This window comes from Scophthalmus maximus, chromosome 3, assembly GCF_022379125.1.
Source record: "Scophthalmus maximus strain ysfricsl-2021 chromosome 3, ASM2237912v1, whole genome shotgun sequence".
Lineage (NCBI taxonomy): Eukaryota > Metazoa > Chordata > Actinopteri > Pleuronectiformes > Scophthalmidae > Scophthalmus > Scophthalmus maximus.
The window spans coordinates 22851272-22865990 of NC_061517.1; the positions used below are offsets into that span (position 1 = coordinate 22851272).

Here is a 14719-nt window from a genome sequence, read left to right on the forward strand (position 1 = left end):
CAAGCAGAAAATCAAGACATTTATTTATCAATATCAACACTGAGGGACGTCAAGTCTTCTTGAAAAGCCTGAAAGAAAAGACAAAAAGACAAAATGTTATTTAAGTAGGTCTTGTGTCTTGACATGAACTGTTATTGTACATGTTTTGCACATCTACTCTTTGTGTGAGTTTTAGAAGGTTTATCACAAAATGTCATCCATCATTGGCTAAAATGGTACCCCTAATCCACTGTAATATTCACATTCCTTGATCAAATGCTTTAGCTGAAGTCTATACTGTACTTGAATTTGTTAGTCAGCAATTGACAATACATTTTGTGTCTTTAACACTTGTGCAAAAGTAGTATTTTATTCTAGTGCAAACTAGAATTACCACCTAATGGTTGTACACAACAGCAGGTCGTGTGAGGCAGCAGGTATGGTGTACATGGAACGCCTTAACCAAGTGGCTGGCATAGTGTAGAAAAACATCTGTATGGGCTGAAAGTCCCAAGGTCAAAACAGAAGACACCTCCAAAGGTGGCGGAGAATGACCCGGCTAAGATCCTGTGGGACGTCCAGATCCAGACTAATAAGCTGGTGATGACTAACCAACCATCATGGTGGGTCAATGAACAACTGAAGAAATCAGTTGTGATAGATGTAGCAACTTCTAGAAGAAGGAACATGATCACGGGACACTGGGCTGTAACCCCAAAATGGGAGAGAAGCTCCAGAAGGTTCCAGGAGCATCATCTGAGATCTTTGTCCGGAAGACCGCAGTCCTAGCAACAGCTAAGATACTGCACAGAACCCTCAGGCTCCCAGGGCTCTGGTAGAAGACTGCCCACATGGGGCTAGCAGGGAAATATACATATATATATATATTTTTATATAGTGGTATATGTAGTATTTCGTTGTATGAGGCAATTGATCAACTTTGTTTGAGGGGTACACAGAGTTTCTACTCTGTATCGTCCATACCAGATGCAACTGTAACCACTGAAAATGGCCAAGGCAACCAGTCCCACTGAAGCAGCAGCCAGCGATGAAACCCTCAGAACATAGGATGTACCTGGAACCAGACAATGCTTAATGTGACTATTAGGCGACAAAGCCTCTTCTACATCTACTTGTTTATGCATTTCAATATACTTTTTTACTTTCTGCTGTAATTTGAAAGAAAAAAAAATAATTTTCCAAAGTAAATCTCAATCCAGAAGTCCTACTTTTAATGATCAAACATCAAGATATGAGTAAATTACAGTAGCCAGTGAATTACCTTTTATTTTAGCCCACAGGACACAGGAGCTTTTTATGGCCTAAAGGTGAGAGAACATTCAGGTCATTTAACGAGTATGGTCTGCTGCAGTTTGCCAGTCAATCCATTTTTATGTTGTACAGAAAACATTTCACCTACTGTGTTCCACTGACTGACAGCTCGTAAGATGATATAGTAGTTCCGGCCATTCTCCAGGGGTGCATTATAGAAGCCTCCATAGTGGATTCCGTCCCCAACAGTAAAGTTTACCTCTGTCCCGACATGTCTGACAAGGATCTGGGCAGTAATGTATCCCCCAGATAATTTGTTTTTGCTTATGGGCTCAGGGCGTCCAGGGAAAGAACAGTCAAATACCATAATCTCCTCTACAGGAAGCACAAACACTTGGTACAAACTGCCAAATGAAGAAAGAAAGAAAAAAAACAACAATATTTTATTTTGAAGGTGCACATTGCAGTATTTTAACTTGTATATATTAGACATATATGGGTCATATTAATGTTCAATGGACATTTTACTAAACAGGGTTCATTCTGAATGTGTCTCATTTAGATAAAGTAATTAAGCTAGTGCATACATTATATAGACAACTCAAAAAAAGGTTTATAATTATGACAATTAAAATTTTTCAATTTCTTCGTATTGATTTACAAATTATCAGGCTGTTATCAGTATGGCCATGAATAAAGATACGCAAACATATGAATACTCAACCAGCTTTATAGATTAGGGGACATTTGTCATTTAAAGTATGAAGTTGCATGGCTGTTTGTGTTCCAGTCCCTGCCTCATGGGTCAGATATTGTTCCTTCTTGGTCGTTACCTTATTGGGTCCAGTGTGTTGGCTGATCTGTGTAGCCTCAAAGTTGGCACAGGAGTCTCAAATTCTCTGTAGTAAACAACTGGCACTGGAGGCACTGTCAAATGGAATTGCATTCAATGTAAATTGTTTAGTATAAAGAAGAAATGGAATATGATTAAATATATGCAGAGCAAAGCTAAAAACTACAGATTTTGCAAGGACGCTGCAAATTATTTTGTGAAGGAGACATGGGAGTTTTTGGTACCTGGTAAACTGGTGTTAGTTGTGATGGAGGCTGTGAATCTGGCAGATAGTGCAGTGATGGAGATGTTGTAGTTTGTGGCTGGAAGCAGGTTCAGACAGACTGCCAACTGGTCGGCTTTGGAGTTCAGAAATTGCTTCCTTTTATCACGAAAAGACCTTTGGTAGTTTCTGGTACCTATGTATGTCACCTGGAATGGTTACATGGGATGTGGAATCATTCATAGAACAAAACCCTCCATAGATTAAAAAACAGATGGTTAGGAACTTACTTAAAACACCTGATAAATAGGTAGAAATGATGGTAAAAGATAAATACAGTAACTCAAGTGAGAGAAGGGTGATGACCCTGTTACCTTGTAAGCTTCTGTATCCTCCTCATACTTCTCTGCCTTCCAATGCACACATTTTTCATTGACAACATATAGGTGATTGATAGGTGGCTTTATTACTGTAGAGAAATAGGGGAAAACAAGTGAGTTATGCAAATATTCACCTATCATCTGCCATCACAAAATATCAGATCCCTTGACAAATATGATCAGAATGCAAATCCCCATCATCAGCACTTCCCAGTGGAGGTACTATTATTATTATAATTATTATTCACAAAGTCATTGTATCTATAAGTGTCAGTATTATTATTGTAACCATAAGAATTAGTCTGATAGAGGTTAAAGAATCGGTTATACAACTGTTCTCTCTCTCTCTCTCTTCTCTCCTCTCTCCCCTATTTTTCTCCCTCATCACAACCAATCACAGCAAATGTTCTGAGTCTGAGTCTGGATCTGCTAGAGATTTCTTCCTGTTAAAAGGAAGTTTTTTCTCCTCCACAGTCACTCATTGTGGAAACAGTCGGGATTCTCTGTAATATTGTGAGGCCTCAACCTCACCATGTAAAGTTCCTTGAGATAATGAATGTTATGATTTGGCGCTATACAAATAAGATTGAATCGAATTGAATGTTCACTTTGCTGTGTCCTTTTACCCACCTCTGCATCTCAAAGTAGCTTTCTGCCACACCCCAGAACTGCCACACACAGAGATGTTACTGCCCTTCCAGATGTGATATCCATCCATGCAGCGGTAGATCACAACACTTCTATTATGCCACACAACCTCTGAGTTGGCAAGGAAGGGAACTGGGCCACATTTAGCTGAAAAAACAATGGTACAAAAGGACTTATTGACTCCAACATGAACGTTACAATGCATAGAGTAATGAGGCAATAATGAAAATTGAGCTTTAAGCATTTAATTGTAAGGCTTTTCTGCACTGTTGAAGAATATTTCACACCACAAGGTGGAGGAGTTGCAAGTGACAAAAAGCCATTTTGGAGGCTTCTTATGTTTCCACAATATCAACCTTAAAACTCACATTGCCACTGAGAAAGTGGGATAGACAAAACAAACATAGCGAACAAAACTGAACACAACAGAAAAATCCACAGTAATATTCAGAGATAGGCACTATACCTTGGCACTTAACCGATATTTCCCCCCACTTTCCTGATAATGAACATACTGAAATATTGTTTCCACTCTCCAGGTAATATCCATCCATACACTCATACAATACCACGCTGCCAGGTCGGCTGGTGTGGTCCCATAGCAGGTTAGTATGTGGAAGGATTAGTGGGGGGCCACAGCTTATTTCTGCACACACATGAATAAATTAGCTCACACTGTGGGTTATTAACAAGCATATAGGATTGACACATCCAAATCCTGAAAGTTGGTTTACATGTGTACATATCTATGTAAAATGCAGAGGAGATACTTTTTACAGTATTAAAGGGTCCGTATGAAGTTCTGGAGAATGCTTGTTTTTTTCTCTGTTGTTGTGAAGCAAAACCACGGAGTTGCAGCGCCAGCACGTCTCTTAAGGTGCCGACAAGTGATGTTTACAAACTGTAATCGCAGTGTTGTGTGGTGTGGGACGCACCATTTGTATTGTTCTTCCGATTTGCAGAGCCTGGGCTGCACCGGAAAAAATTTGGGTTTTCGCACACACCAAAGTGACAGCTAACGGACGGTGAGGAAATATTCGCTGATTTTTACAGAATGTGAAAACATGAATTTTAACATATATTTGCAAATACTGCTATAAATAAGTTGATTTCAAATTTAAAAAATAATCACATTCTTTAATTATATCTGTCAACAGATGTGCACCTTCACACCACAGATCAGTATCCTCCCAGAGTCCATTCTCTCCACATACTGAGTAGTTTTTCAGGCTTCTGGTGTGATATCCTTCATCACATTGGTAATGCGCCACACTGCCAATGTGGAAAGTGCCATCCCACAGTACTTTAGAATGAGGTTTGGAAATGGGCTGTTGACAATTGATTTCTACAACAAAAACAAAGCAGGTCATTTTAGATCACTGGGAGTTTGATAGATCTTCAAATCATCTCAGAGTAAATGTCACTATCACCTTGACAGAGCAGAGATGCCTCATCCCATTCTCCAATGGGAGTACAAACTGACACATTTCTGTCTCCAACACTGCGATATCTAGAATTACACTGATACACAACCCGAGAGCCCACTGTGGGAATTTTATCCCACAGCATGACTGAATGAGGGACGGGTGGGGGTGCACCACATTGAACATCTACAGGGATGGAAATTACATAATTTTACCGTGTGAAAATTATTTGACCCTTGACAACAAAAGGAGAAAGCACCGACAACATTTTGGAATGAGTGGTTACCCCTAGCATGAGATGTTTGGTTTTGTCCAGGAGGTTTTATTTGTGCATAATGACACATTGTTTCTTTCACTGTGATAAAATCCTATTTTACAGTAGTATGTCACAGTGCTTCAAGGGGTGGAGCTGCCATTCCATACTTGCTCAGTATGGGGCAGTATAGGGGGATCCCCACATAATATATCTGGGACTGGAAGTACAAATATTAGGTGATTGAAAAAACCTGTGTCTTTATGCAGGCCACTGTGTTTTTTTGTGTGTTTAGAGGAGAGGTAGAATTGTTTCACTTGTAGCCTATTTTGTTACCTTCACAGACCGCAGTTGGTCCTCTCCATAGCCCATTAGCTCCACACACGGAGGTGTTGTCTCCACTGGCCCAAATGAAGCCTTCATCACAGACATATGTGGCTACATTGCCATATGTGGTCCCAGTGACTGACAGCAGCACTGTGTCCTCCACTGGGGCAAGCTGGCCACAGTCAACTACTGAGAGGGACAAGAACATGAAACTACATGTTAGATCTCCCTCTGATCATCTCCACTGATTCTGCATTCTTAGAAGAACTAATACACTAATCAGTTAATGTTTTATACATACATGCTGGCACTGCATGTATGTATAAATTTGTCTTAGTCAGATCTTCTAAGTTTCCAATTAGGGAAATAAGACATCTATCTATGAACAAAGGGTAATTGGCTTCAGGAATTTGCATTTAGATTGAAAGTGTGTTACACCTGCCAAAGTACTGCATCTGTGGTATAGTTCCCAGTTTTACCTTTGCAGGAAGCCTTGTCTCTTTGAGGATGAAAAGGCTCTGCTCCATTGTGGACTTGGTATCCCAGCTGACAGGTGCACTCAAAACTGCCCTCCAGGTTCCTGCACCAACCGCCCTCTCCACACAGCCCTGTGATCCTGCACTCATCAATGTCTGCGCAGCCAATGAGAATATGAGAGAAAGTAGGCAAGTATTGTTTATTTATATAGCACATTTCACAGACACTTGTGAAAAATTCCTCAAGCTTAGAGGGAGACTATTCCAAAGCTTAGGGGAAAGTACAACCCCCCCCCCCCCCCGCCGAGTCCTATAGTGTGGTCGAGATATACTTAGAAAAAGTCCTGGTTAGATGATCTAAGATCTTGTCTCGTGGTGTGATGTAGAATGACCATGATTTATTGCAGAGCATGACCATGTACGGCTCTATAAATAAGCACAAAAATCTTGAAAGGAATTCTGAAATTATTATCATGGCTGTGCAGACAGGTTAAAAAATGTACAGATTATTTATAAAAGCTGGTGACAAAGGTCTTGCAGTAGTTCTATGTTTGATGAGAGAAAAGCATGTATTAGAATCTCCATTTAATTTCTTGAGACAACAGACCTGAGTTTGTTTTTGTTTCTTGGGTGAAAGAAACATGATCCAATCAGCATCTTAAGGTGAGCATCTAAACTCACGGATTGGTCGAAATTCACACAGAGATTACAGAGACTGGACCTAGTAGATGAGGTTAAAGCATCAAAGTTCTGCTTGATCACGGAGTGGAGGTTATCAGGAGAATAATCAAGACTTTAGCTTCAACTGCATTTAACTGCAAATATTTGTTTGCCATATAGTTCCTAATTGCAGTTAAAAGGGTGGCCAGCATAGAAAACTTATGAAGCTCATCAAGTTAAATGAAAAATACGACTGCATGTCATCAGCATATAAATTACAGGAGATAATGCTCCAACTACTGAGGATCAATCGTAGTGGGAGCATGCATCAGATCCCTGGACAAATATGATCAAAATGCAAATCCCCATCATCAGCATTTCCCAGTGGTGTTACTATTATTATTATTATTATTATTATTATTATTATTGTTAATATTCACAAAGTCATTGTATCTATAAGTGTCAGTATTATTATTGTAACCATAAGAATTAGTCTGATAGAGGTTAAAGCATCGGTTATACAACTGTTCTCTCTCTCTCTCTCTTCTCTCCTCTCTCCCCCATTTTTCTCCCTCATCACAACCGATCGCAGCAAATGTTCCGCCCACAACTGAGTCTGGATCTGCTAGAGATTTCTTCCTGTTAAAAGGAAGTTTTTTCTCCTCCACAGTCACCAAGTGCTGCTCATTGTGGAAACAGTCGGGATTCTCTGTTATATTGTAAGGCCTCAACCTCACCATGTAAAGTTCCTTGAGATAATGAATGTTATGATTTGGCGCTATACAAATAAGATTGAATTGAATTGAATGTTCACTTTGCTGTGTCCTTTTACCCACCTCTGCATCTCAAAGTAGCTTTCTGCCACACCCCAGAACTGCCACACACAGAGATGTTACTGCCCTTCCAGATGTGATATCCATCCATGCAGCGGTGGATCACAACACTTCTATTATGCCACACAACCTCTGAGTTGGCAAGGAAGGGAACTGGGCCACATTTAGCTGAAAAAACAATGGCACATAAGGACTTTTTGACTCCAACATGAACGTTACAATGCATAGAGTAATGAGACAAAAATGAAAATTGAGCTGTAAGCATTTAATTGTAAGGCTTTTCTGCACTGATGGAGAATATTTCACACAACAAGGTGGAGGAGTTGCAAGTGACAAAAAGCCATTTTGGATGGGATTTAAATCTTAAGCTGCATCTTATGTTTCCACAATATCAACCTTAAAACTCACATTGCCACTGAGAATGTGGGATAGACAAAAGCAGGGATAGACAAAACAAACGTAACAAACAAAACTGAACACAACAGAAAAATCCACAGTAATATTTGGAGATAAGCACTGTACCTTGGCACTTAACCGATATTTCCCCCCACTTTCCTGATAATGAACATACTGAAATATTGTTTCCACTCTCCAGGTAATATCCATCCATACACTCATACAATACCACGCTGCCTGGTCGGCTGGTGTGGTCCCATAGCAGGTTAGTATGTGGAAGGATTAGTGGGGGGCCACATCTTATTTCTGCACACACACATGAATAAATTAGCTCACAATGTGGGTTATTAACAAGCATATAGGATTGACACATCCAAATCCTGAAAGTTGGTTTACATGTGTACATATCTTTGTGAAATGCAAAGAGGAGATACTTTTTACAGTATTAAAGGGTCCGTAGGCAATTCTGGAGAAAGCTTGTTTTTTTTTCTGTTGTTGTGATTTAACTCCTCTGGCCAGGCCGCAAACCCGGGTCCTCCAGTATGGGAGTCCGACACACTAACCACTAAGCAAAATCACGGAGTTGCAGCGCCAGCACGTCTCTTAAGGTGTCGACAAGTGATGTTTACAAACTGTGCTCGCAGTGTTATGTGGTGTGGGACGCACCATTTGTATTGTTTTTCCGATTTGCTGAGCCTGGGCTGCGCCGAAAACCCGAATTTTTTTCGGCGCAGACACAAAAGTGACAGCTAATGGACGGTGAGGTAATATTCGCTGATTTTTACAGAATGTGAAAACATGAATATAAACATATATTTGCAAATACTGCTACAAATAAGTTGATTTCAAATTTTAAAAAAATCACATTCTTTAAATATATCTGTCAACAGATGTGCACCTTCACACCACAGATCAGTATCCTCCCAGAGTCCATTCTCTCCACATACTGAGTAGTTTTTCAGACTTCTGGTGTGATATCCTTCATAACATTGGTAATGCGCCACACTGCCAATGTGGAAAGTGCCATCCCACAGTACTTTAGAATGAGGTTTGGAAATAGGCTCTTGGCAATTGATTTCTGCAACAAAAACACAGCAGGTCATTTTAGATCACCTGGAGTTTGATAGATCTTCAAATCATGTCAGAGTTAATATCATTATCACCTTGACAGAGCAGAGATGCCTCATCCCATTCTCCACTGGGAGTACAAACTGATACATTTCTCTCTCCAACACTGCGATATCTAGAATTACACTGATACACAACCCGAGAGCCCACGGTGGGAATTTTATCCCACAGCATGACTGAATGAGGGACGGGTGGGGGTGCACCACATTGAACATCTACAGGGATGGAAATTACATCATTTTACCGTGTGGAAACTATTTGACCCTTGAAAGCACCAACAACATTTTGGAGCGAGTGGTTACCTTTGCATGAGATGTTTGGTTTTGTCCAGGAGGCATTATTTGTGCATAATGACATATTGTTTCCTTCACTGTGATAAAATCCTATTTTACAGTAGTATGTCACAGTGCTTCCAGGGGTGGAGCTGCCATTCCATACTTGCTCAGTATTGGGCAGTATAGGGGGATCCCCACATAATATCTCTGGGACAGGAAGTACACATACAGTATATACATATTAGGTGATTGAAAACACTGTGTTTTTTGTGTGTAAAATACTGTTAATCAGGTCGCTATGTTTTCCTAAAATTGTTTACAAAAAATAGGTATAGAATAGAATCACAACAAAAGCTTTCTTACCTTTTCACACTAGGAAAGAAAACCATTTAATCTGTTTTGATGAATATTGTGTGAATTACCTTGGCATGATAGAGCTGGTGGTGTCCACTGACCGTTTTCATTACAGACCGACACATTATGTCCTCCTTTGTTAAAAAAGCCCTTTTTACAGAAATAGAGCACAGTGCTTCCAGGAGCTGTGCTACCGTTCCACACGAGCCCAGTGGATTCACTTATAGGAGGACTCCCACACAAAGCCTCTACAAGGAAGAACACATGTTCTATGAACACTCGAATTTACATTAATTAATTAATTAATGAATACAATTTAAGTGGACTAATTTCAGGGAATAAAAAATGTAAATAAAAGCGAAAGACAGTATATCAGTTCAGATTAGATGAGTTTTAGTATGAGGGGTTCTATAAATAATCCTCAGAAGTAGAAAACCTCTAAAATGATAAGGCAGTTACTTTACCTTGGCAGAGCACAGGCAGCTCTTCCCAGTGTCCAGCAGCGGTTCAAATGGACATATTTCCCTTTCCAACATTATCATAGCCAGAGTTACACTGATAAACCACCTCACTTACATGAGAGTTGTGTCAGGAAACCATGAGTCCATGCCAGCAGCTCTGTCAGGCTGTTCTCAGGCACAGTGGTCCTTTGAATTGATTGCTAATGTTAACATGCTCACGGTGACTTGCTGAGGTTTATCAGGCACACCATCTTAGTTGAGTATGTTAGCACTTATTGCAAAGTAAAGCTCAAGCTGTTTGACAAGCTCTTAGTTTGCAAGGTATTTTGTCATAAATCACAGTATTAAAAAAATTAAAGGTCCAGTGTGTAGGATTTAGGCGAGTTGATTGGCATTAATAGAATTTAAAATTCAGAATTATATGTTTTCCTTAATGTTTAAACATCTGAAGAATCATTGGGTTTTTAGTTTTTTTTCATTAGCTTAGAATGGGCCCTTTATATCTACCTAGGGAGCGCGTCCTCTTCCACGGAGCCCACCATGTTGCACCACCATGTTTCTACAGTAGCCTTGAATGGACAAACCAAACGCTAGGTTTAGAGAGGGCCTTGAGTATTTTTACATTACCTAAAGACCACCGAAGATTCTCCCACATGCTTGGAAGGGGCGGAGGAGGCAAGGGGTATTCAGTAGGTTTCAATCTGCAACTAGGATGACCATATTTTCAAACCCGCAAATCAGGACCCTTAAGTGTACTGCACCGTCATGCACCTGCACATGTATGCGTAGGCTTTTATTTTTAATTATTAAAGCAAAAAAAAACAAATGTATTTTTTCTCTGAAAAAAGGCAATCCATATAATGTTTATTTTGATATTTCAGTCTGGAACAAAGTTGTGTAAAGACTGACAATATCATTCACAGAAAGATGCCACTTTTCATAGCTAAAAAAATTAATTGTTAACAATGATTAAAAGATAAAAATGACAGTTTATCAAGGTATAGATTTTAAATTCATGTTCTATTATATATTTTTTTTACATTATAGCCATTTAACTGACTTCATGGAGAAACACAGAATAGCCCCACAATTAAATTCACACTTAAATCATGAATTTAATGACACCCCAAGGTTAGAGAAAGCAATGTTCAGTCACAGTGTCCTGTTGATCATGAATGGTTAATGTAGTAGAGGAAGTTAAGAGAGGTAGAATTGTTTCCCTTGTAGCCTATTTTATTACCTTCACAGACCACAGTTGGTCCTCTCCATAGCCCATTAGCTCCACACACGGAGGTGTTGTCTCCACTGGCCCAAATGAAGCCTTCATCACAGACATATGTGGCTACATTGCCATATGTGGTCCCAGTGACTGACAGCAGCACTGTGTCCTCCACTGGGGCAGGCTGGCCACAGTCAACCACTGAGAGGGACAAGAACATGAAACTACATGTTAGATCTCCCTCTGATCATCTCCACTGATTCCACATTCTTGGAAGAACTAATGCACTAACCAGTTAATCATTTATACATACATGCAGTGATCGCAGATCTCCTAAGTTACAAATTAGGAAAATAAGACATCTATCTATGAACAAAGGGTAATTGGCATCAGGAATTTGCATTTAGATTGAAAATGTGTTACAGCTACTATGACTTATAAAGAAGATCTCAGAAGATGAATAACCAAGAATTGCTCAAAAAGTTCATATTTATCTTTCAATCCACAGTTAAATGTAAAATGTTTTGTGTTATGTCTCTGCTGTAAGTAAATGAAAGAAATGACCATCCCTTGTGATGGGATCACAGTGCCAGTCAACATGTTCTGAGTCTGACCTAATAGTACAGTTGTCATTGCTTCATTATTACAGAGTACTCAGTATTCGTGGTTCAGGTCACACCTATCTTCGAACTCAGCCCTCGTCTTGAGCTCAACTACACACCTGTAAATGTTTGTGTATCTTGCATGGTTGTGACAGACAGTCATATGAACACCTGCCAATGTACTGCATCTGTGGTATAGTTCCAAGTTTTACCTTTGCAGGAAGCCTTGTCTCTGTGAGGATGAAAAGGCTCTGCTCCATTGTGGATTTGGTATCCCAGCAGACAGGCGCACTCAAAACTGCCCTCCAGGTTCCTGCACCAACCGCCCTGTCCACACAGCCCTGTGATCTTGCACTCATCAATGTCTGCGAAGCCAATGAGAATGGGAAAGTAAGTAGGTAAGTAATTTCCATTCCTCAAGGTTAGTGGGAGACTATTCCAAAGCTTAGGCGAAAGTACTTTTTTTATCAAAGCTGGTGAAAAAGGAATCGCAGTAGTCTATTTTTGATGAGAGAAAAGCATGTATTAGAATCTCCATTTAATTTCTTGCGACAACAGACCTGAGTTTGTCAGTCTCCATCAGTTTCTTGGGTGAAAGAAACATGATCCAATCAGCATCTCAAGGTGAGCATCTAAACTCACGGATAGGTCAAAATTCACACAGGGATTACACAGACTGGACCTAATAGATGAGGTTAAAGCACCAAAGTTCTGCTTGATCACTGAGTGGAGGTTATCAGGACAATAATCAAGACTCAGGTTTCAACTGCATTTAACTGCAAATATTTGTTTGCCATATAGTTCTTAATTGCAGTCAAAAGGGTGGCCAGCATAGAATTTTTATGAAGCTCATCAAGTTATATGAAAAATACGACTGAATGTCATCAGCTTATAAATTACAGGAGACAATGCTCCAACTACTGAGGATCAATCCTAGTGGAAGCATGCATACAAATGGGCCTCAAGGCTGATACCTTGGAGACACCACATGACGTGTCCAACACAAATTCACCTATTGAGAATAAAAAAGTCCTGTCAGTGAGATAAGAGAACCGCTAAGCTTTTGGCTACACAACTACTTAGTTTACATTGGCATATTACATTTTTATTCAGAATTGTTTTCATTTCTGCTGTGACACTCCAATGTATTTACGTTTCACCCATATAGTAGCTGTCGTCCGGAGATCACAGGTTCAGTTTTGGGCTTTTGTGTTTTGGGCATTTGTTTAACGGCCCTGAAAAAGATGCAGGTCCTGTCTACACTCACCCTGGCAGTAGGTTCCATCATTTGGGATGAAGGTGGCCATGTAGTTAGTAGGGCTGTAGCCAGACAGGCAGGTACAGTAGTAGCTGCCATAGGTGTTGTGGCATTGGGTGTGCTGCCCGCAGATTTTACTTGCTCCTATCTGACACTCATCTTTATCTGGTAGAGAAAAAATTATATATATATATATATATTCAAATTTCCAAAAAACATTTTTCTCATTAGACAAAATAATATGTTGATAAGACAAGACTTAAAAGTTTCTTCCTACCTTGACAGTAAGTTCTTCCATTTCCAACAAACCCATACTTGCAGTTACAAACTTTACCAGAGCTGTTTGGCTTGTTGTCACATGTGGCGTTAGTGTGGCAGGTGGTACAAACATCCAAAATTTGGCCTGCTGCTGGAGTACCTGAGAGGATACAAAGAGCAACCATCAGTCAGTGTCTTCAAAGATCTTTCTACCAGTCTCCAATTAATGATCAGCAGAATGATGGAGTGAAAAAGCATTCTTACCTGCAATGACAGCGAGTAGAAAAACCACAATCATTGTATGTTTCTCTCGTCAGTGAGTGCCGTCCCGTTGTTCTCTTGGCTTCACTTGACAATCATCCTCCTCATCGTCATATTTGTTTTTCCTCTATACTTTTATACTTCCGTCTTGTGGGCCATGATGACGCTGAGTGTATTTGACAACCAGGATTGAGACGACTCTCGTGAGCGGGTGAGCTGAGGTCACTTCTTTTCTCAATGGTCTTCTTGCAGACGCTGACTTTTTGTGGCTTCATCTGTCATTCACTGACATATTCAGTTACTCTTCACATGCATTGATGACACACTAAGCGCTCACTCTGGTGAACTGCACACTCATGGTGCTGGGCTGATAACAGCTAAATTTGGCCTAACGAAAAGTGCGACATGCCCTTTCCCAAAACTTGTGTCATTTTGTAAAACATGACTGTTTCATGTAGAAGCAAATTAATACACCATCACTATCTGTGTAGAAGAATAAGGGTCTTGAGTTGCACTCTGCTCCTGCTAAGTACAACTTGATATTAATGAATAACACTTTTATTTAGACCAAATTGAATGAAGTTATTGAAATGCACTTAAAATTATTTAATTAATTTCATTACATGTAGCTCAATGAATCATTTATCATAAGCCACAAATACATAACTGATGCTGATAACCTTCTTCATCCTACCACAGGGTCTGTAGTGGGTGCTTGGGGATGGCAGTTGGTGTGTCATGGGAGGGGGAGATAAGTCTGGTGGGCTGCTATCTCTCTGCCCAGCAGAGCCCTTACTGGAGTCTCGCTGTCACTCAAAGCACTAAGCCACCGCCTCACAGCAGAGCCTGCTGAGACTGGACTGATTAAACCTTGTCTGTTCTTCAGAGCAGTCAGTCTCCAAAGCCTATCTGCCCCAATCCAAAGATCTGATCAGATTCAGAAGAAATGTCTTTGTGTTGGCCCAAAATGGCCCAAAAGAAAGAAAGAGGGAGAGAGTGGATGTGTGACGGTTGGTGACTGGAGCAGCGAGTTAGAAGTTAACAGATAAAAATGAATAATTAATAAATGCGACAACTCCCCAGGACCCAAGGCGAGTTCCCGTCCCTTAACTGCAGTCAGATGTCCTAGTCTGAAACACTGCTCTCATGTGCCATGACTGTCAGGATTGCTGTCACATATTGTGGTCCACCATTGACAAC

General features: G+C 40.2%; 1 protein-coding gene across 9 annotated transcripts; it reads right to left on the reverse strand.

Moving 5' to 3' along the window:
* Positions 1-6: 6 nt before the first annotated feature.
* On the reverse strand, positions 7-13935 carry susd1 (sushi domain containing 1). 9 transcript variants are annotated; one of them, XM_035639749.2, is made up of 23 exons: positions 13523-13930; positions 13278-13418; positions 13010-13165; positions 11955-12107; positions 11162-11341; positions 9529-9708; positions 9134-9313; positions 8867-9046; positions 8602-8781; positions 7830-8009; positions 7311-7475; positions 5818-5970; positions 5348-5527; positions 4500-4679; positions 3801-3980; positions 3317-3481; positions 2681-2775; positions 2329-2515; positions 2085-2178; positions 1400-1655; positions 1262-1301; positions 964-1054; positions 7-68 (listed from the first exon to the last, which is right to left on the reverse strand). In XM_035639749.2, exons 1-23 carry the CDS (start codon positions 13554-13556, stop codon positions 50-52), a joined length of 3369 nt encoding a protein of 1122 aa, XP_035495642.2. In that variant the 5' UTR covers positions 13557-13930; the 3' UTR covers positions 7-49. The 9 variants fall into 9 exon arrangements, with proteins under 9 accessions (XP_035495642.2, XP_047186943.1, XP_047186944.1 ...); XM_047330987.1 differs by having other exon boundaries at positions 7-1054; positions 13523-13935; XM_047330988.1 differs by having other exon boundaries at positions 7-1054; positions 7920-8009; positions 13523-13933.
* Positions 13936-14719: the final 784 nt, after the last annotated feature.